Consider the following 22,083-nt stretch of genomic DNA (forward strand, 5'->3'; position numbering starts at 1 on the left):
GAGCACACAAAAATACAAGAATTCAATTGAAAGAAAGCGACACACCAAATGACACGACATGAGTGCGGCAACAGGAAGGGAAGCCAGTCGAGAGGTGGAAGTGGATACAACGAATTCGGGATGACCTAACTCTAAAAGTAACATAATAACCACTTACTTCTTGTCGTTTGTCCAACGTAAACTCATGTGGAATGATAGAAACATTATTAAAAACATTATTATTCTGAATAATAAATTTAAGAAACTCTTTAAGAAATACTTAGTATTTTAGTTCTTAAAACAAGTGCATTTGTAATTTTTTTATAATTAACAAACTGAAGTATTTATACTGCCAGCACACATTACAATATTTAAAAAAAATTAACTGAAAGACAAAATTTTTCTAATTCATAAAAATATTCTTTTTACAATAAAGAAATTGTTATTTTTTTATATTTTGACTTATAAAACGTGGTTGAATATATAGCACCTAAAACCTAAAAAAAATTGAAAATATTTAATAATTTTTAGTAATTTAGTTCCTAATTTCTATTGTATCTCGGATACTCTTAACATCAAAAGCATGTATCATACCTAAAAAGTGTTCGCAAAGTGGTACCTTAATTCTATTAGACTCTCTAAAATGATAGAGTATTTTCGTATAACCAAAACAGTGGAGCTAGCATCGCGTAGGAGAGCGTAGAACCGAATCGGACGGGACCCCCTGGTGCGTTTTTATATAGAAAAGTTCCACTTTGATGTGTGTGTTGGCTGGGACGAAGATTGGGGTTTCGATGCATTGGATTGCATGTTTCAGTTACACGCCACATTGGGGGGCGGAAGCAAAGGGTTGGAGGCTGCCAAGTGTTAAACTGCATTTGCTCGACTTCTTCGGGTGGGGACTTCGGGGACTAGAAATCACATTTGACTCCCACCCACAGTCAGGTGCTGACAGGAGCAGCGAACGTCTAGTGGATATTACCTTACACAGCCGTCTGACAACTGACAAATGCAATCGGAGCCATGGAGCAGCCACGGAGCTCTTCATATCTGTCTGAAAATTGCATTATATCAAAGCATTTTTGTGGCCATCTCAGCACAAAGAAATCGAAATCGCAATCCCCCGAAATGAATGGCTCCGAACAAGCTTTGACAGCCTTGTCAATATGTAAATTGTTTTGTTGTCGTCGCTTACGCAGTTACACGCACGATTTCCCCAAGAATCTTCTTTATTTTTGGGGTCTGTGGATTCTGTCATCTGTCGCCGAAGCTCAAGTTCAAGTGTATCCGCTGGCTTTTTGATTGGCTTTTTATTTTTTTGAGCCGGAACTGCCTTGGTTTCAAGCACTTTAAGCCTTTTAATGGCAGTTTATGAACCCTGAAAGTTTATGGAAATTGTACTTGATCAGATTTAGAAATAGGCAGCTCGGGGAATTTCAATGTCAAAGTCAATGCTGAAGACATTATTGAATTTAAGTGTCATATTTTTTTGCTAACGTACTGCGCAGAAAATGAACAATTTTATGGGCAAAGATCTTTGAGCAAAATATTTATTGCATACCAAGTCATAAAATGGATAAAGATCTTTAAGAAGAGTAATGTATTATGATAATAACCGGTCATTATACAAGTTGTTAAGTAAGCTGGGAATGCTTTTCAAAGTTTGCGGTATTTATTTCAATTATTTTTGAAAGGCATATAAACATAACACAGGTTTTCCCAGCATCAACCGCATTATCCACACATATCTTCCGCTTAGCTTAACCCTTTGATCCGCAACAAAAAGTGCACTCATTTGTAAAGCCCATGAATAGTGAAAAGGAAGCTGAGAGTACATGAGATCACATCACAGCCAAAAAAGAGGAGGAAAATTAATCACAGCAAATTGCGCATAAAAACTGACCAAGCCAGTACCGAGGGATTAATCATCCTAATACCTGAAAGGGCAAACAAAAACTTGAAATTCGTCTTGGCACTTCACATAGAATCAAAGAATCCGGGAGATACCCGCCCGGGAATCAATCTCCCTGGCAGACAGAATGTCTGGTCAAGGTGTTGACTGACTGCTGCGGGAAAGGGCTACAAAATGGCAATTAATTGAAACATGAATTATTAACGCCACCCATTGTCCATTGTCCATTCGCCGTGACATGACCAAGGTAAATTTCAACGGATGCTGCATCCACCGAAGGGAATTCACCGACTGACCGCCTCGACTGAGTGATGTGTCAGGAACTTTTGATGTTGATTTTTGGCTGCTTTTGTTCTTGATTTATGTAAAAAACTTCATTAATCTTGCCGAAATCTTTTGAGCATCTTTCCCCCTCCTTTCACTCGGCCAAGGTAAAATAGAAGCGAAGCAAACTGCATTCAAGAAGAAGTTTTATAGTAAAAATTCAAGTTTTTGATGCTTTTCTAAAGTTTACGTGATTAATTAACAAATTATTCATTGCACTATCCAAAAAAAGAGGAAGCGCAGCGGAGATGGATCGTGAGAATTTAATGAAAGTGTGAGATAAAAAAGTTATGTTTAGTAAATACCACTTGGTTAGTTAAAAGGTTTTATTTAGCTTTTTCCTCTCATAATGTTATAATACTAACCTTGTGTTGTGTTCTTCACTACATTTTAATAAAAATGTATTAATATCTAAATCATGTTGTATAAACATGAAAACTAAAATAAATGTATCTATTATTTTAAAAATTATCCTTCTCCGACAATGTCTTCCTGGTTTAACCCAAGTATCTATCTCTTCCCCCAAAATATACATGTCTTCCGCGGAGACCCCAAGTCCCGAATCTGTTCCGTTCATAAATCTTAACAAATTTTTGGGCCCCTCCAGAAATCAATGGCAACTTCCAAGTGTCAAGGGTTCCCCAGAAGACACGCGCCTCTTGTCACTGAAAAATTGCTCTAAATGTTGGCACAACTATTCAAATTAATTGATTTAATGCCTTGCCTAGCATTGCCTCTCCTCCGCAGTTGGGTTATTAATGAAGACTTGAGAGCAGTCCCTAATTAGAAAGCCAGACAGAGCTTCTTATTTTCCCTTATTTTTGGACATTAAAGTTTCAATATTTCATGCGATAAATTTGGATGCTTCCAGCAGTTGGAGCTGCAGTAGCTGGAATATATTTTAATAATCTACCTGATGCACTCCGTCCTTTTTACGGGCTTCCTTCAATGACACCTGCCGCACTCAAGAGTTGAAGTAATTTTATTTTCATTGCGATTTTCCTAGCTGGCAATTAAGTTAAAGCGCATTAAAGCGAATTTATGACAGCTTAATTTCATATATTAAGATTTTATGACGGCGCTTCGGAGTGCGGGAAGGTGTCTGCTTCATTCACACCCCCTCCATAAAAGCGAACTCACCTGCCAGGGGTGCCCGGGATTAGCTGGAGGATAATCAAACTATATGGCGCTACCGCAAGTTTTCCAGCTCCTCCACCTTTAACTCAGTCATTCAATCAGGGCAGACAGGTGGAGGAGTTGGCAGTTGGGCAGCCGTGGGCCAAGTCATCCATTCACCCACTCAGTGACGGACGATTTTATCTGGGAACTTGGCCAAGAGCTTGGTGGACTGAGGAGGTTGTTTCATAAGTTTGGGAAAATTTAGTTGGAAATTACTGTAAAATGTTATAAATTTTGAAATCCTAAATCTGTTGAATAACTAAGTCACTGCTAAAAAAAAATTTAAATATTGAAATATTTAAGTTGAATGTTATTGAAATAATGCCGTCTTAGTATGGTCATTATCTTGAGTAAGAATTTTCAAAATATTTTCGTTGAATATTCCATCTCTAAAAAGCAAAAGACTCTTCTATCTGAAGTGAAAACTGCCTAAAAAAATGATTCCTTAAATTGCTTATTATATTATTATAAATATTATATATATATATTTTATTATTTATATAAAATATATATTTCGGTTTAAAAAGTTAACATTTATTTTCAAAGCTGCCCTCTTGATTGGCGCAAGTTACTTTTATGTTCTGCTGCTGATGTGGATGTGTCGTTGCGTTGACAGCCAAGTGAAAAATGCATCTTGCCCGCTGGCAATCCGAGAATTCTGTGACGGCGATGTGGCGATGATGAGGCGGATGACGTTCCAGAAGAAAGTCCGGGCCATTAGCGGGCAATTGCGCATAAAAGTCACGGCAAGACGAGACGCCAAGACGATGACACCTCGGGGAGGGGATAGTATTGGATACGATTGGCCAGGAAAAGAAGGATACTGGTGCTGAAACTGATCTGCCAATATTAAATAATGTTGTAAAATGCGAAACATTGAACCGAATCGGTCCTGGCTGTCATGGCTAAATAAATAAATAAAATGGAATTAAGTTTGTCTGCGCTGGCACTCGCATTCGATTTGCCAGTGACGTGCACAAAAGGTGAAATGACGACGAAGAGGGCAATAAAAAATCGCAGCTCATTTGAGCTTTTTCCGATTTTCTGTTCAATCGCGTGTTGGCTCTGGCATTGTATCGAGTTAATTTATTGATGACAGACGCACGATAAAAACCAAAAATGTGAATTGTCATTAGAAGTCATAAACTTGATTGACAGTCGGTGGTAATCTTAGTACGGCGATTAGACGGTCGGGTATAATGAACCTTTTTGTGGCCAACAATGCCAGAAGTCGGGCTTTGTTTAATCTGTTGCATTGCAACGCGCTAAGGAATTCGGCTATTGTTTTTGTGGAAACGTCTAAGGAAGCCTATTTAAAACTTAGCTAGGCATCTTAGAAAACTATTTACTATTTGTAACTACTTTCGGTTTCAAGGTTTTTTTTTAATAGTATAGTTATAGTTGAAGTTCATGTAAATATCTTTAAAAAATACATACCTAAAAAGAAAAAAAAAAATGTAGTTTATGCCAGGTGGGAAAGTAACAAAATAATTCATACCTATATTCATACAAACCCCATTAAAATCCAGCCACTACTCATCTCTCCAGATGCTTAAGAGAACCCCGACATTATTCCATCTCATTTAGCCCGAAGGGCTCTCAGTCCCCGAACAGCGCAACTTAATTAAATCAAAACCCAGCCATAAAATTACAATTAATGAACCAAAAATAACACCGAAAACCGCAAAAAAGAGCGACTCGGGCGATAAATTCATTCGAATTCACGGCGAAGCGCAAAAGCGAAGAACTTAACCCTTAAAAATGTGCCCTGTAAATTTCTGGAATAAATCTTAAGCAGCGGGCAACGCGATGGGACAGGAATTTCGGCGAGACCAAAGTACTGGGCATTAAATTAAATTGCTCAACAGTTTGTAATGCGGCACATTAGTGTCAAGCGATGACAAGGACATCCCAGAAGGGTTAGATTCCGGCGGCATTAACACGTTGTTGTCCTGGGAACAGGACGAATAATTCGGGAATTTATGGGCAGGACCCATTCGGTCCAGCAGCCGGCCGAAAACGAGGACGAGGATGACCCACCACCGACATGGGACAGTTTTTCCAAAGATTTATCTCAACGCCCTGTGAATGAGCATAATTAGTGGTGGCGAGTTCGGTTCGTGGGGAAAAACTCCATTTACATGCAATTTGTTGCGTTTAAATGCCTTTTATATGCAAATACATCCTGGTCAGCTGGCCAGGATGCGAAGACACCGAACACCAAGTTCCTTTTTGGTTTTAAATGAGCCTCCTCTTTTCGGCTTCCCCTATGATTGATGCCGTGCTTGGGATGCTGTGAGTGCTACGCAATTTTCGGAGTGTGTGAAATTTGAATATTTATGACCAACGGTCATGTATATATGGTGCGGAAATTTTTATGATCTTGTTGCATAAAATTATTTCTTTTATTTTTTCCCCCTGTTGGTTACTTGCAGCTATTTGCTTTCCTCAAACTCGTTTCTTAAGGCGGAAAATGTTCCTAAATTATGTTCTTTTAAGAGAAATAATTATGTGCCGGATTTTTATAGAGAATGGTAAAATTATGCAAATTTAATAGATTTATTTAAAATTTTATAGAGTTGCTTTTGGCAGACACATGCTTTTTAAGTCGATTTTTGAAAAATTACTCTTCTGGTAAATTTAACTTATGAAATAATTTGCTTTTAAAAAATGATTGTTTTACCCTACTTTTCCATATCTGTTTTATTTTGTAATAAAAATATTTTTCTCATACACACTAGCTGCAAATTCAGTAATTAATCAAATTCGCCACACTTCCTTCCGCTTTCCCCCAGACCAAAAACCCATTCGAGCGTAAGACGTTTGACTGTCAGATCGTCAAAATGCATTAGATGGAAAGAAATGAGGAAAAACTAATTAAGAGCATTTTCCCCCGAGCAGCCCACAACAATCCTTTGGTTTCCCGACGAGGCTAATCACAAAAACGTGACGTCATTCGCCACGCCTTTATTATGATTTTAATTAATGATTCATGCATGCCATTATGGATATACATTTTATCCCAATTTGTCGGAGAGACGACAAAGTGCGAAAGTCGCCGTGAACTCGGTTTCTGTGTTTTAATCCGCGCGTTTAATTGAAATTGGCTGCGAAACCGAGGCCCCGAAGGCTTTATGCGGGTCCCAGAAGCCAAAGTGGTGGGTTAATGCCAACAAGATCTGTGCAGTAGCTCTGGGCCTCGTCCAATCTTATAGATATTAATGATGTTTGGACACACAACCGAATTACGGAACAATTAATTATTTGATTTATCCCCCCAATTCGTCATTTTTTCTTTTCGCGTGACTTAGCGCCCGGGGTCTAATTTGCGGCTTGATGGGGTTAAGCTGAAGCTTACTGTTTATCTACCCGCATAATTCACTGGTTTTGTTTTTTTTTAAGTAAAACATGTCTATTCTTCGTTTTAATTATGAATTATTAGGACAGCGGTGACTTGATACATTTGTGAACAAATAAGGAAGAACAAGGCTTTTAAAGTTGCTCTTAAAACAAAAAAGCATCTTGACAAAAATAGGGATAATCTGAGAAGAGACTTTGAGACCTCTTTTAAATGTTACTTATGTATTTTAGAAAAATCTTTTAACTTAATGGCTTTACAAAATTACATTTTTTACCTCAAAATTTGAACTTAATCTTAACTTTTGGGAACTTTTGAAAATAAATCTCAAAAATAATAATTTCGCCAGACTGAATATAGGTTTTATCTCTAGCCAATAAAAATTTTGAATGTGTTCAAATATGCGAATTTTTGTACGTGATTTGGGAAGTATTCATAAACGAAATGTTTTGCAATCTGCAACCCCCATAACCAAGATATTCCCCTGCTCCCTGAATAGTGTTTTTTATGACCCGCTGCGTTTGCCCCCATAATTCAGGACTTATCTGGGGAAAACAATCTGTGACAATAATTCTTAGGCCTGACATTATGTACCTCAAATGTTTTATTCGTGTTTATCGCCGGCAGTTTTTCCACGTCTGCCGCGGCAGCACTTTTGGCCAAACTTTGTTTTTCGTTTTGATTTCTTTCTTTTTAGCAATTGCCAAAATATGGCATAATATCAGAGTCCACTTATTGACTTAATGGGCATCTTGATAGGAGGCAAATAAGAAGTATTTGATATATGGCAGAGATTTCACAGCGGGTTGGGGTTTTGGCAAAAAATCGGTTCTAGGCGTCGGGGTTGCTGGCAGTCGGGTTTCCACTAATTAAAAGTGCGGAAAAGGTTTCGCTGACATCCAAAAAATCATTAATAAGGATATATGTTTCTTCGGCTTCGTTTTGTATTCGCTTATTGCGCTGCAAGAAAACTCCGTTCTCATGGTTGGCGGCAATGCAAATATTTATATAAGACAAAACTTTTGTTGCCATTTCGTTGGGCTGTCGGGCGAACAAAAGGGTTAATGAGTTCAAGCAGCTACTTAGACGACCTGATTAATGATCGGCAGTGAGCTGCCAACACATGTATGCAAAATATCCCAGAAACACAGCCGAACTTTGCATAAGATCATTAATTAAATCGCATACACACACAAAGGATCTGCCAAAGAGAGCGAAAAAATATGCTAATTTCAGAGCAAACGGGAAAAAAGTAAATCCCGAATAGAAAAACTCACATAATTCCCAATTATAAATTCATCGAAATGACATTTAGGCCTGGGAGATCTCTCACCTTGTCTCGAGTCGACTCAACACCCCATCATCAGTCACCTCACCTCAGCCTGTCAGGCGAATTAATGGTTCTACCCCCCAAAACCACCCAAAGGGTTACGTCGGTAGCGCTAAAAAAATCATAGTTAAATATTATAAATGTTTGTTTTTACTCGGCTCTATGCAAATGCGCGGCTCACACTCAATTAACTTTGTTGTCAATCAGATGCAAATATTGTGGTTCCTCGGAAAAACTTCCATCCATTGGCAATTGCAATTTGTTTGGCTTTTTTTAATTCTGCCCTGCCGCTGTTGTGGTTCATTAGAATTGCTCAATTATTCCATCAATATGCATTTGTTGTTAATCGAATTTTTGTAGTCGCCTCATGCATATTTTAGTGGTTCGTTGGATTTTACCGGCGGTTGTGTGAAAGCCGAAAAGAAAGCGGGGAAGGAGGTCGGGCAAATGTTTGTAAATTTCCCTGGGAAAGTTTGGCTAGCGTGACGCCCTCTAAAGGTGTCTTCCAAGGAACCGGCAATTGCATAAATATTTTAAAGCTGATTTGGCAAGGGAAATAAATGTTTACCCACTGCTGATGTGGGTCGATTATAAATTCACAGGATGCATTCGTGAGTTTATGCAAATGCAGTTTAAAGCATCAGGAAACATCAGGTATTTCAATCTAAGCTTTATAGTCTAATAAATAATATTAAATGTTTTGGGTCATGAAAGTCTAACGAAGAAGTTAAATGTATGTAAGACTGCATTCTTTTGTCTCGTCCTTTAAAACATTTTCGCCACTTTAATTTCCTCCATCAACATGCAAATTTCTCCTCAATCACCATTCACAACATTGTTAGACAAGGCTTTAACCAACTGCGGACACGTATCCGACCTTTAAAATTGCCTTCCTCTCACATCTTTCATGAAAAATCCTTACACTCAATACAGCTTCTACCCCAAACTCATACCTCTAATTCGCTTCAACCAGGATGATCAATCAAAATCTGAATTTTAATGTTATGCCGTGCATGAAACCCTTACAACAGGAACAAGAATAACCATATCCTGTGAGTAACAACCGCCAAGGAAAAAGGAAAACAAAAGTGTAAAAGAATTTCCAGTGCGACGCAGGGGTGCGCTCTTTTGGCATTTTTCTAACCCCTTTTTCCATCCGGTGAAAGGCAAAATATTTGGAAAATTAAAAAAAAAGACAGAGCAGAAGGCAGGAAAGAGAGAAAAGAAAGGGGGGCTGACTGGTAACCAGTAGCTTCCACAGGAAAATAGTAAAAATTGTAAAAATCCTATTAAGCATTTCCGGGCGAAACTCCTGTTCGGCGTTTGCTTTTGACACTTCTCCTTTTATAAGTACCTTTTATTTTTTAGAGTCCATGGGGTATACACATTCTAATCGCGGCAGATTAATTTCTACTTTTAATTTTGTGTGTGAGTTTAAGTTTATTTATCAATGTTTTGTTGTAAATGAATATAAAAAACACTAAATAATAAATATACAACATTTTATAGAGGGTATTTTTCTGCTGTGACCCAAGTGCTCTTTCTGTATTGTTCCCATTTGAATATTGGGGAATGTAAATTCCGGCGGGGGCGTCTGGCTTAAATGTCTAATTTAAATGCATGTGCTTTTAACAGTTGCAGACAGAGATTGATGATTGTTTTTTGGGCTGTTTTTCGCCGCAAATAATTGCTTACAAATTCTGTGGCACAGATTTCCCTCATTAAATGATATATTTGAGTGCGGCGAGGGGAGACTTTCAAGCAGGTGCAGTCGTTCCCTTATAAATCTACCCCCAAATCTCGAATCCAACTCCTTCACATGTGTGGAACGAACAATGGGCACTCCACATATGATGTCATCTAATCTATTTTCATGTTGTTGGATTTATGATCTCTAACCAATCTAGTTAGCCATGCTCACTTAACAGAAAATGAAAAGTTCTCCGCTATCTGTACGGCCATTGTGCGTTTGAGGTGTATAGAATTTTTAAAGCATTTATCGTAAATTTTGATCGAATCGGAAGGGATACTTTGTCCACTTGGCCAACCCTTAACCACACACAGAGGCACATCCTGTGGTGCTCCTGACCCAAGCCAACACACAATATAAAGTACTGATTAGGAAGCGAAAAACAATAAATGGATCTCTGCTGCCACAGGGGCAGATGAGTAAATGGGTGAGTGTCACATTAGATGGCAACGGACGTCATTAGGGATATTTTAAAGTGGCCCTTGGTCAGCCAAAGAATATGAAGATAGAAACTGGAGTGAAGCGACCACAAGACACCCGTCTATTGACACTTGAATTATAGAAATTGAGCTATTTATGAGAGTTATTTAACGTTTTTGGAAAGGAAACATATAAAGAAGAATTTATCCATATACAATCCCACATTTTTAACTTACACTCCCAGATTCAATAGCCTGAAAAGGAAGTCATAAACACCGCATTTAAAATCCGTGAACCTAGGAAGAGGGGGCGACAACAATTGGTTGCGCCTCTGGAAAAAGGTCACTCCAAATAAATATGTCAAAATCAAAATAGAAAACGAAATCGAAACCAACTCCAACGCATTCAATGATCCTCGCTGTAAAGTCCCTTGAATTAGTTTCGCCCAATTGATTTTCGCCAAATGCGATTTCTCTTTGAACTTCGGTGGCATGTAGCGCATTTCGCGTTGCACGCTCATTAGTTCAGGTAGGGCAAAAATATTGCCACGATTTAAGGGGTAATATTAAGGGTCATGGCTCACACTTGAAAAGGGTTATTCACAAGTAGTTGGTGTATATATAAATGAGTTTCCTTGAACATTTTTACTGAAAAAAATGTATGCTTTTTTAAATATGTTATTATTTGTAGAGACAACTCTTTTTTGATCTTGTTAGCTATAGTTTTCTAAAAAATGAGTGAATATTTATTGTTGAATACAATTTTGTCATTAAAATTATTTCTTTAAAATATGAACTCAAAATTGGTTTGAAAACTTTTGCGGTACAGATAATATAAATTTGAAGCTACTTATCCCAATCGGAGAGTTTTTGATCTTTGACACATTTTTCTTCTTCCAAAAATAAGAAATTCAGAGCCCCCAAAACACATTACTTCTTCATAATGGCCAGCGTAGCTTTGACGATATTTCTCGAGGAGATGCCGAACATATCAAGCAAAACAGCTGGTGGCCCCGATCGCGGTACAGTGGGCACATAGAGATGCTTGACTACGAAGTTCCGATAGTCGGCCAGGGCACTGAGCACCGCCTCACCCAGTCCGCCCTGCTGGTAGTGGTCCTCCACCACGACGATCCTGCCCTTGCACAGCTTGCCGTGCTTCACGATTAGTCGCACATCAAGGGGCTTCACTGTGAAGGGGTCTATCACCCGGGCCGTGATGCAGTCCTCCTCCAATCTCTCAGCCGCCGCCAGGCACTCATAGAGCGTGACCCCTGCTCCAATCAGGAGCACCTCGTCCGAGGGCTTCTGGCGCACCACCTTGCCCAGACCCACGGCGAACACCTCATCGTTGTTATAGATAACCGTGGTGTTCGGATAGGTAGTCCGGATGAAGCACACGCCGTTCGTGTTGGCCGCCAGCTCCACCGCCCTCTCCGTACTCACGGCGTCCGTGGGATAGAAGACCGTGCTCCCGGGAATGCTGCGGAACATGGCTATGTCCTCCAGGCCCATCTGCGAGGGCCCATCCTCTCCGATGCTGCAGCCGCAGTGGGAGCCCGCGAAGTTCACGTTCGTGTGCGAGATGGCGCCCATGCGAATCTGATCGAAGGCCCGGGTGAAGAACGTGGCATATGTGGAGACGAAGGCCACCGTGCGTCGCCGGCAGGTGGCGCCCACGGCCACGCCCACCAGATTCTGCTGCGCCACGAAGCACTCGATGAATCGCTCCGGGAATGCGTTCCTCATCTTATCCGCGTACGTGGAGTTCTTCGTATCGCCGTCGAGGGCTATCACCCGGGAGTTATCCGCCGCGATCTTGGCCAGAGCGGTGCCATAGGCCAGACGAGGGGCCACCGAATCCCCCAGACGATAATTGGGCGGGCTGCACAGCATTATGTTGTTGATATTCACCTCGGGGGCGTGGCCACACTTCCCCAGCTTTTTGGGCGTCAAGCGCACGTTCGGATTGGCGATCATCATCTGCAGGGGGTAGTGAATATTATGAATGATTTATAAACTATTTGGGAAGATATTTCCAACAAGATATTTCTTAAGTTATGGTAGTTAAGGAATTAAATCATTGTAAAGCATTTAAGGCATATAACCTACCTGTAAGTGTTTTATGGCTGCCTCGGCCCTTTTTCCAAGTGGCTGTCCGTGCATCTCGTCGATTCCCTCGACCCCCAGAAAGTCCTTTCCCTTAATGGTTCTGGCCAAGAGAGCAGTCGGCTTGCCCTTGGTGTTGGCCGCATTTTGGAAGGCCTTGACCAGTTCATCGATGTCATGGCCATTTAAGACCAAAGCATTGAAGCCAAAGGCATCCAACCTCTCCCGGTAAACCTCCATTTCGGTGGCAATATCGGAGCAGAAGAACTTGTTCATGTCGAAGATCACGCAGAGGTTGTCCAGGCAGTAGTGTCCGGCGAAGTGGAGCGATTCCCAGACGGCTCCCTCGGCGGACTCCCCATCGCCCACAAGCACATAGGTGCGATAGTCGGCCTTGTCCATGTACTTTCCCACATAGGCCATTCCAGCGGCCACGGAGATGCCCTGTCCCAGGGACCCGGTGCCCACGTCGATGAAACTCAACCTTGGTGTTGGATGACCCTCCAGATCGCTGTCCACCTTCCTCAAGTTCCGCAGCTCCTCCACCGGAAAGAGTCCTGCCTCCGCCCAGGCGGCGTACAGGATGGGAGCGGCATGTCCTTTGGAGAGGATCAGTCGATCGCTGGAGGGATCTCGGGGATGCTTCAGGTTCAGGCGCATCTGCTGGAAGAACAGCACCGTGATGATCTCAGCCAGCGAGGCACAGGAGGTGGGATGCCCCGACTTGGCCGCCTGCGTGGAGGTGATCGAGTGGATGCGCAGCTTCTGGGCTACGTCCTTCAGGTTCTGCAACACCTTACTGTCTAGCTTGGGGTACGACATTTTCACAACCGAATTTTGACTATTTCTAAAACCCAACCAAAGACTGACAGTTGATGAAGCGTTTAAATTTAAAGAAAAAATATAGTAAAGAAAGCTTATTTGATATCCAAAAGGGACTCAAAGTTTCTCATCTAACGGATGCCATATTTTTCAGCTGTCCGAAAGGTGGTTACCTAAAATATCCCCTATAAATGGCGAAAGATTCCCACAGAGCAGTCTCGTAAAAATGTTTTCTTTATGGTTTTATTGCATTTTTTATTAATTGTAAATTTTCAGCAAATTGAATGCATCAAAACACATCCCCACTCGAATCAATCAAATCGCCAAGAAATGCCATTACAAATCAGGAGTCGTAAATATTTTGAAGGAAGAAACTCACAACAGAAAAAGGTATCCCTCGATGGAAAAAGAATAAAAAATGCAGTGTGAATTGCGGGTAAAAATTGCAGTTCTCACAGCGAGTGAAACGGCGGAGAATAAACCCAAAATGCAGGACCAACCCTCCGGACCGACAAATGCCCATCAATGAGCCGAGAGGTGCAGTTTTGAAAACAGTTTAAATTTGATTTGGGTGCGAACTGGAGTTGCGCGAGGGTTGCCTTGGCCCTAACCCTTTCCCCGGGTCACCGCAGCGACTCGCCTGTCCGAGCGCTAAATAAATCATTTCTCTTCGATTAATTCGCTTGCTGACATGTGCACACTCACATGTCCCGACCGAAGGGGTTTGCTTTGAAATTTAAAAAATAGAAGGGGTTTACACATGGTTTCGGCTAAGCGACCGCCACTCATGTCAAATTTTGGCTTTGCTCTCCTTTGTAGTGGCATGGAAAATTGTCCATGGCCGTGCAGTCATAAGTTATAAATTAGTTAAGTTCCCTTCGAGTACTTTAAAGTCAGCCGAGGGTTGCTCGAAAAAAAGGAAATGAAAGGGTTCCCTCTTCCCCTTTTCCACGCCATTGAACTCGCTTCTTTATGTGTGTTTTTTGAAATTTTAAAGTGCATTGATTAATTTTTATTTTGATCGCCTCGAAATCAATATTGTTTGCAAATTTCCTGTAAATACCCGGCGGAAGACACAGGCCCAGCAGTTGGTGTGTGTAATTTGTCGTCATTTGCAACGCCCAGCGATGCTCCCTTGATGTTTGCCACTTAGCAAAGGGTTCGGTACCCACTGCCAATGTTGCGAGTTCGAGTCCCGGCGAATTTATGTAGTGGAAGTGCGTTAAAAGAGTTTGCAAGCTGATAGCCGTGAGAAAAGGGGATTAAAGATTTGGCATTCGATCGCAGAATTCAAGTAGCATAATATAGGCAATGTTTGGAAGCTGTATATTGACATTTAATTTCAGATATTTTTAGCGAGGTCAACAACAGACATTCTTCTAATAATAATGTATTAGTTGGTTTATTAGATACAAAAGAATTTATTTAAATATGATAGTATGCTTCTGCGCAACAACTTTATTATTCATAAAATTATCTTTATATGCACACATATTTCTTGGTTTATTTGATACAAATGAATTTATTTAAATGTGATAATATGCTTCTGTGCTACAATTTTATTATTCATAAAGTTATATTTATATGCACACACATATCTTAATTAACTATACTCTTTATTAAATTAGGAATACTTAGTTTGATTAATAGATATACATTTTTCAAATTTTCTGTATGTTTTCAATATTATATTTATATTTACATTTACCTTTTATATACATCTCTTATTTACCTATGCTCTTTATTATATTATATTATAAACATTTCTTTGATTAGTTTGAGGACTAATAGAAGATTCAATTAGCGCTTGACAGCTGTACCGAGAGCCCTGCGCAATCGAGGACGTGAAATGCATGAAAAATCGCATTCCGATCCGGGATAAATGTTCCCAGGCTAAGCAGGCACTCGACATTTGACTAAGTGGAATCGATTGACCTTTGTCCAAGCTCATCTATTGATTCCGTCCATTTGCATAGGACCCAGCTACGATTCCCCTCCCTTTGATCTGATTGCGACGCGTGTCCGGTTCGCCGATGCAAATTGGTCACACCCTTCAGATGTCAAAAGAAGTATCGATGGATAGTCGACAAATCGATTTGCATGGAAGGGACTGGGAACTAGTAATAACTGTGCCCGGGGTGACATAATTGTCCGAGGACCAGCTTGACCAGTCTGCGTGCCGTCATAACTCATAATAATGAAGTGCAAATGCCTATGTGCTACCCTGGGCATAATCGGCTTTCGATCGAAACAAAGGAACTCTGCCTCGCAGAAGTCACGTGCCTGCCTTCAATGCGTGTCCTCGACTTTCCTTTCTCTTCCCGGGTGAAAGTCCTGCCCTGCAAATTTGTTACGCTTTGATTTCTCCTTTTTGCGACGTGATCCCTTTTCCCTCTTTTATTGTCTTGTCTGGACATTTGGTCGCTACCTACTTGAAGTCGTGCCCTTGATTAAATTATCTCAGTTTATCCCTGGGCCAGAAGTGAGTCGCTCTCGTGGCGGAGATAATTTTATTTGTGGGATTTCTCTTCCGACCGATTCGGATTGAGTTGTTGGCTTGGAAAAGGGTTACGCGGATTCGGAAATGTTGGGCGACAATTTGGAGTACTTTCTTATTGTCTAAGGAGTTTTAAAGGACCTATCAAACTTACTCATTAATTTTGGAAATTATTTTGTTAAGGAATCCATAAGATATTTAATGGGTATGTCAATTGATCTATAGGATATCAAACCTACTATTCTTAAGTTATATTTTACAGTTTTAGTGCTAAATCCATGTTGATTTCCACCGCTTAAGCTGATAAATCAAAGTGATGCCCACCATCTGTTTCAAATACATAGAAGTCTAAGGGATATATCTCCTAGACTCCCGACGGTTCAAACACCGCTGGTGTCTAATGATTGGCCAACTACCAAATAGGTGGCACTGATTTAATAGGAGCTCGGTGGTCTCCGTTTTCCCAGTTCTCCCACAGCCCCTTCCCTTAAATACGCTCCTTATGTCTGTCTCTATTTTCAATTTCGTTAATGACCCAAAAGTGGCGTAAACCAATTTATACCGAGTCGGAGTCTCGCACACAAGACAAATAATAGCGCAGCAGGACATTGACAACAACACCCGGGCAATAGATGAGGAGAGCACTGAGGAAAAAATTATAAAATATTGAGAGAAATTTATAGAGAAAATATAAAAAGAAAATGTATACAGAAATATATAAATTATAAGTGTGTTAAAATTGTTAAATCATTAAAATAAAATACAAAAAAATTTTGATATTTCAATCAAATTGTAATTGTGTTAATCAATGTTTCTAAAAATCATCATAATTGTTTATGAGTTTCATAACAGTCAAGTTTCTAGTTCACAATGATATTACATTGTTTTAAATATTTCTAAGCGTTTACATTTCAAACCGCAATATATTAATTTTCTTTGGCATTCTCGGAGTCTATTATTTTCTCAGTGCGTCAGAGTGAAGCAGATTGGTAGGTAGAATCGAAACGTAGAAACGAGACTGTCGACCGGAATTGACTGCCGCTGATGGTCACTGGCCAAAATGCCGATAATGAAGCGCAATTGTGTTCAACTGATGGTCAGAAACAAATTTCGTTCGGGGCAATTAATCATACACATTCGGGGACCGAAGGAGTTACAAACCCATGGCTTTTCTTTTCCACAATTTTAAGGTGTTGCCCCGTAAGAATAAATCATTTGGAAATTCTTTCCTTCGCGTGTTGTTTGTGGACCCTAGACAACCTCCTGCGGTTTTGTGGGTGTTGACACACGTTTTTTCGGCGGGGAATAGTTTAGATTTCTCCAACTGGGAGTTGGGTCTATGAATCATGAGATTAATGAACGTCCGCAGTAAATGTCAATCCGGGAATCTCAAGAAGGCTTCACTCAACTTAACTTCAGTTCGCCCTGGTCTTTAACATCAAACAATTAACCGGGCGAAGCTTTCATTGTCGGCACTTTGATATTTGATTTGCCTCTTTTCCGGACAGACCAAGTGGATATGGATACAGATACCCCATCCCGTCCCAAGAATCTGGCCGAGTCTTCGTTTGTGGCCATATTGCGTTTCACTTTCGCTCCACATATGTGTTCAGGCTTTTCGCATTTGGGGGCGTTGTTTGCCTGACCCTCTTCCGCCTTCCACTTTTCCGACTTGGCATTTGCACGAAAACTGGGTCACTGATGTCGACCGTTTGCTTGCTCAGTGCGAGGGTTCCCTCACGGGTTAGTGTACTCTACTGCTAAAATCAATGGACTAGCTCACTGTAATTAGCTTGGACTTAAAGTGCATGCCATGCGAAGTTCAGGTTCTGGGTAGGTGGAAATTCCTTTGTTGTGAGTCATTACCAAGAGGGTTAACGGCTCCGAGTAGTACATGTCGAGCCAATGGGATTGCACTCTCGGACTTATAAGCCCATTTAGTAATCCGACACTCTGAGCAAATTCCATTTTAATTTCTATTACAAACTACAAAATTTAAAAGAATTATTTTTAAATTTATTAACGTTTTCAAAACGTGATTTTATAAAAACCAGAGACACTTTATTGAGTGTATGTTGTGCATTCTTTAGATTTATTTAAGTATTTTTAATCTGAACACCCTTTTTTTTAATCCGAATCAATCAAAAAACACTTTATTTCAACATTTTATTCAGCCAATACCAATTATAGTACCATTTTTCAGTTCCACAAGTAAGGCTTTCCGTCTTACTCAGCGAGGATACACTGTGGATTAAAATGTGTAATTTAACAAAAAGGTGTAAAGACATTTAATCTGCAAATACCTGGGTTACCACCACTCATTTGACTAGTTTGAATTTGAGGACTGGCCACGGCCATACTTGTTAATGGAACATAGCTTGTGGAGGATTCGGGCATCTCGTAGCTATAAGGACTTGAATAACTGCAACATAAATTAACTTTTAGAAGTAATCATTTTTTAAAAATATGTTTTGCATTTGTATAAAGTGCATGCTTTCCTAATTAAAGCAAATGTATAATTTTTTAAGGGCTTACAACACCTTACCTCATCTGACTCAGGGGATAGGAGTTCATGTTCATTTCACAGGCACCGCCCATGGCATAGACCTGACCCCCGGTGCCCGTCTCAGCCAGGCCAGCGGTTCCAGCAGGACCGCAGATGGGACAGGACTCGGGGGTCACACCGTTGTCTAAGCCATTGGGGAAGTGGTTGAAATGGTTGCCATCGTTAGCAAAGGGTTTGTAATCAGAGGAATATACTGTTTGGGCCTGCAGTGAATCAGTAAAAAAGCCCGTGTTATTTCCAAAGAAATTGGAGGCAAGCATTGCCATCGATGGGGGGAAGTTTTGTTGGAAACCTAAATAAAAATTGTTTTATATTAGGAGCTTATAGTAAAGTTTAGTTGAATACCTGGAATAGGGTTGTTATAATATTGTTGAGCGCCCAGAGGGCAAATAAAAGCTTGCTGGGTATTCTCGTAAGGGGGGCCCGCAGGATTGCCTAAAACCAAGGTTAAACAAAATGGTAGGCGACCAAAGGTTAAATGTATATAGAGTAATAAAAATATTACACGCACCTGTATTAAAACTGCCAAACATTTGCTGATAACCTAAACAAAGCTTGATGTTAGTTAATATATATTACGTTATTGGAAACTGTTTACCTTCATTGGGATTGTTATAAAATGATTGATTACCCTGTCGGAAGCTGTTATAATATGGCTGAGTTTGAGCATTGGCAAAGGACTGTTGAATTCCTGTATTTTGAAAAATAATGTTTATACTTCATTATAGGAAGCATGTACTGATTTACCTTGTTGGGCAGAGGCATAAAACTGCTCAACATTGCTCTGGTACTTTCGCATGAGGTCTTGCATTTCAAAGTTGCTCGGATCATGATTAGATGAAGCACCAGCCCCATTGGGAAGACAACTTTCGGCGGTAGAAGATGAAGCGCCCCTTGATGAGCTCCCCATACTCAAAGTGTGTTGGCCACCGCCTCCTCGAAGGCTCTGATCCATTGGCATGGCTGGCACGGAGTACGTTGGATGGCCAGGATAATTACCTGGAATCGAGCAGCAGTAGATGGGAAATCCTGTACTTGGATCCACGCCCATGGGCACTGGCAGTAGCTGCTGTCCCTGGCCAGGACTTCCCTGATCGCAGTGGCAACCCCCGGTTTGTTGGACAGGATCTCTAACCCGACAGCAACAGCCGCAAGAGTCCTTCGAGCAGCATGAGTTTTCCCCTGTAGTCACAGTGGGCCCACTGGGCCTGTTTACAATGGTCTCATCCGATCCCGAGTTAACCTCCGACAGAGAATGGCCATAGCTATAGTAACTGGAGTTTTGGGACATTTGCTGGGTCGAAGAGGATGGAGATTCCACCTGTCCTTGCCCACAGGGAATTCTAGTATTCAAGTCCTGACCACTTGTGTCAGGAGACTGCCAGCTACAGGAAGGGAAGCCAACTGGATCTGAAATGACAAGATTTTTATTGCATTAACGGGAAATAAATGGGAAGATTGAATAGATAATAGATAATGGATATTATTGGCCACTTTTTTTTAATGATTACCCAAATGTTTTACCAATATTCTACCTAACAATATCATACATACTATTTTTGCTATGAATTAATCATATAAAAGCTCACATTCGTTATAGCTGTAGTCGCGGTAATCCATGGTTTGTCCTTTCTGTTGAATCACTTGACCCGAGGTTATGCGAAATTTTGAGCTAAGGTGCAAGGAATCAAAAATACAAATATAAAATAAAGAAAATATTGTGACTCACTAACGAACGCTCATCTGCTTAAGAAACCCGGTGTAATCGCTATCAGGATCTGCCTCAGAATTTACTTTTTCTGGTTTTGGTGTAGAGCAATTTTCCGAGGACCCCGTTTTGACCTTTTCCTGATCAGACTTCGGTATTTCACTTGTGTTTTGAGCCCTTAGTTCTTGGGCACTCTGCGACTTGTACGTTTTGCAGACATCTTCAAAGCTTTCGATAGAGTTTAGTACTTGACGGATTTCCTCATCCTGCTCGCCATCCAAAGAATCGGTATTATCACCGTTCTTCTCCAAGGTGTTCATAATGATTACCAGGTGGAAGTACTTGTCGAGCTTCGCTGTTTTACGACACCAATAAGATATCTAGCTCATACCTAAATGTTTTGAAATTTTGATTTCTTTATAAGAAAAATATTATTTTATAACGAGTATTTTCTTTCTTTACCTTTGCCTACTTTGTTCCAGTAATGACTACTCTTGATCAAGAAACGGATCGCCTGCTATTTTATTTAACCATATGCAAATATTTCATTACTTAAAACGCAATATTTCTATATTACAATTTTTAATAACATGCTATATTAAGTAATTTTTATCATGTTTATCTGTTGTAATTTGTTTAAAGTATCGTCGTAAACTATACAATTTTAACAGTCATATAGACATATAATTGTAGATTTAAAATAAAACTAGTTTTCATTATTAATTTTTAAACACCTAAATACGTTTTATTCTTTAAACAACCTGTGACTCGATGGATATCCTGCCATATTCAGTTCCACCCTGGCTATCTCTGATCAGTTTAGCATATGTGGCACTAAGTTAACTAAATTAACTACAAATATGTTATCATAAACTGTCTCGCTGTTGACCGTAATTGCAGGCGCGAAAAGGGAATTCCATTTGAAAGGAGTCCCGAATAAAAACTCGATCCAGGACACGCGACCGGCACTATAAGAGCATTTGCATACCCTATAATTTCCCCTCGCTTATCATCGCCAAAAATCAAGCCACACGCGAAAAAAAAGGTTGGCGAAGGACCCTAATTTCCAGGTCACTTATTGTCATGTCACGACAATTAAACAATTTTTTGTGCGCTGGTTCCACTGCGCTTTTGAGCGATTTAAATTAAGATAGGCCGCAAATTAGCGGCCCGAAATGTTTGCATAATTATTATTTGACTGGCGAACTTATCAGGCGCCGCTGATCGCTGCCGCCACAGATGTTACACTTTTTCCATTTCTGGGGTTAAATGGGTTTCCGGGCTCGTTAAAGGGTGCACCCGCATCCCCTTTGACCCGATGACTTGGACATTGGCGGCACAGACTGAGATCTGCGGTTAGGCGTAACCTTTGCTTTTTAACCCTTTCGCGCGGAGTGTGCCTGGCATGACACAACGGGAAAATTCTCAGCCTGTCTGCGCTCAACCAAAATGGGTTTTCCCTTCAAGGTGACATATTGGTTTTCACGATAGAGATCACTAAATGTTTGCCTACTCCTCCTTTTCCTGCCTGAATGGGTGTCCTTTGCCATTGTGGGCTGAAAAGGGTTAGCATGGGGTTAAGGGGCTTTGTTCAACTGTAGTTAGCTTCAACAAAATGAGTAAGAATATAGTAGTATATGTTGGTGAAATATTGATAATTGTATTGAGCTAAATAAAGCTCTTTTCTAAATTGACACAACATTTTGGGGGTTTTAAATCATGATTTTATGTTACTTCGTTTTTATTTATTCAGATTTGATTATGTTGAATAGTAAAAAATATTTGTATTTTTTTTATATTTTTCATTTCAGTATAAGCTATTCTACATAAATCGCATTTACAATATAATAACTAATTTAGCCACTGTGGCCATCGACTCGACAATTGAGTACAAAATATGTATATAAAAATTTGTCCCAAGTGGAAAATAATCTATATTTATTGGGAACTGATTTTATAATTTAAACAGATGGTAATTTTTTGATAACTGAGTCCTTCATCTAAATAATTATTGGAAATTCAATTTTTTTTCATTTGAATTAATTTTGGGACTGAAATTTGGAATCTGAAAAGGTACAATAATAACACAAATAGGTTTTTTTATAAAATTGTATTTATTTTTTGCTTGTT

General features: G+C 40.1%; 2 protein-coding genes across 2 annotated transcripts; both read right to left on the bottom strand.

Moving 5' to 3' along the window:
- Positions 1-10,961: 10,961 nt before the first annotated feature.
- Positions 10,962-13,243, bottom strand: LOC108028090 (transketolase-like protein 2). Its single transcript, XM_017099734.3, has 2 exons — positions 12,364-13,243; positions 10,962-12,234 (listed from the first exon to the last, which is right to left on the bottom strand). Exons 1-2 carry the CDS (start codon positions 13,180-13,182, stop codon positions 11,182-11,184), a joined length of 1,872 nt encoding a protein of 623 aa, XP_016955223.1. The 5' UTR covers positions 13,183-13,243; the 3' UTR covers positions 10,962-11,181.
- Positions 13,244-17,831: 4,588 nt separating this feature from the next.
- LOC108028094 (uncharacterized) lies at positions 17,832-20,438 on the bottom strand. The gene is made up of 10 exons (XM_017099738.3): positions 20,416-20,438; positions 19,975-20,344; positions 19,835-19,917; positions 18,993-19,655; positions 18,844-18,936; positions 18,757-18,789; positions 18,591-18,680; positions 18,225-18,537; positions 17,983-18,101; positions 17,832-17,923 (listed from the first exon to the last, which is right to left on the bottom strand). Exons 2-10 carry the CDS (start codon positions 20,271-20,273, stop codon positions 17,910-17,912), a joined length of 1,707 nt encoding a protein of 568 aa, XP_016955227.1. The 5' UTR covers positions 20,274-20,344; positions 20,416-20,438; the 3' UTR covers positions 17,832-17,909.
- Positions 20,439-22,083: the final 1,645 nt, after the last annotated feature.

The sequence above is a fragment of the Drosophila biarmipes genome, chromosome 3L (genome assembly GCF_025231255.1).
Source record: "Drosophila biarmipes strain raj3 chromosome 3L, RU_DBia_V1.1, whole genome shotgun sequence".
Lineage (NCBI taxonomy): Eukaryota > Metazoa > Arthropoda > Insecta > Diptera > Drosophilidae > Drosophila > Drosophila biarmipes.

Bases quoted from the DNA above. Each gene is read 5' to 3' on its own strand.
- LOC108028090 (XM_017099734.3), bottom strand. From the start codon at position 13,182: ATGTCGTACCCCAAGCTAGACAGTAAGGTGTTGCAGAACCTGAAGGAC. The intron at 12,235-12,363 runs GTAGGTTATATG...TACCCCCTGCAG, and splicing joins CAGCCATAAAACACTTACAG to ATGATGATCGCCAATCCGAA.
- LOC108028094 (XM_017099738.3), bottom strand. From the start codon at position 20,273: ATGAACACCTTGGAGAAGAACGGTGATAATACCGATTCTTTGGATGGC. The intron at 18,790-18,843 runs GTAAACAGTTTC...AGCTTTGTTTAG, and splicing joins TTATAACAATCCCAATGAAG to GTTATCAGCAAATGTTTGGC. The intron at 18,681-18,756 runs GTGCGTGTAATA...CCTTGGTTTTAG, and splicing joins GTTTGGCAGTTTTAATACAG to GCAATCCTGCGGGCCCCCCT.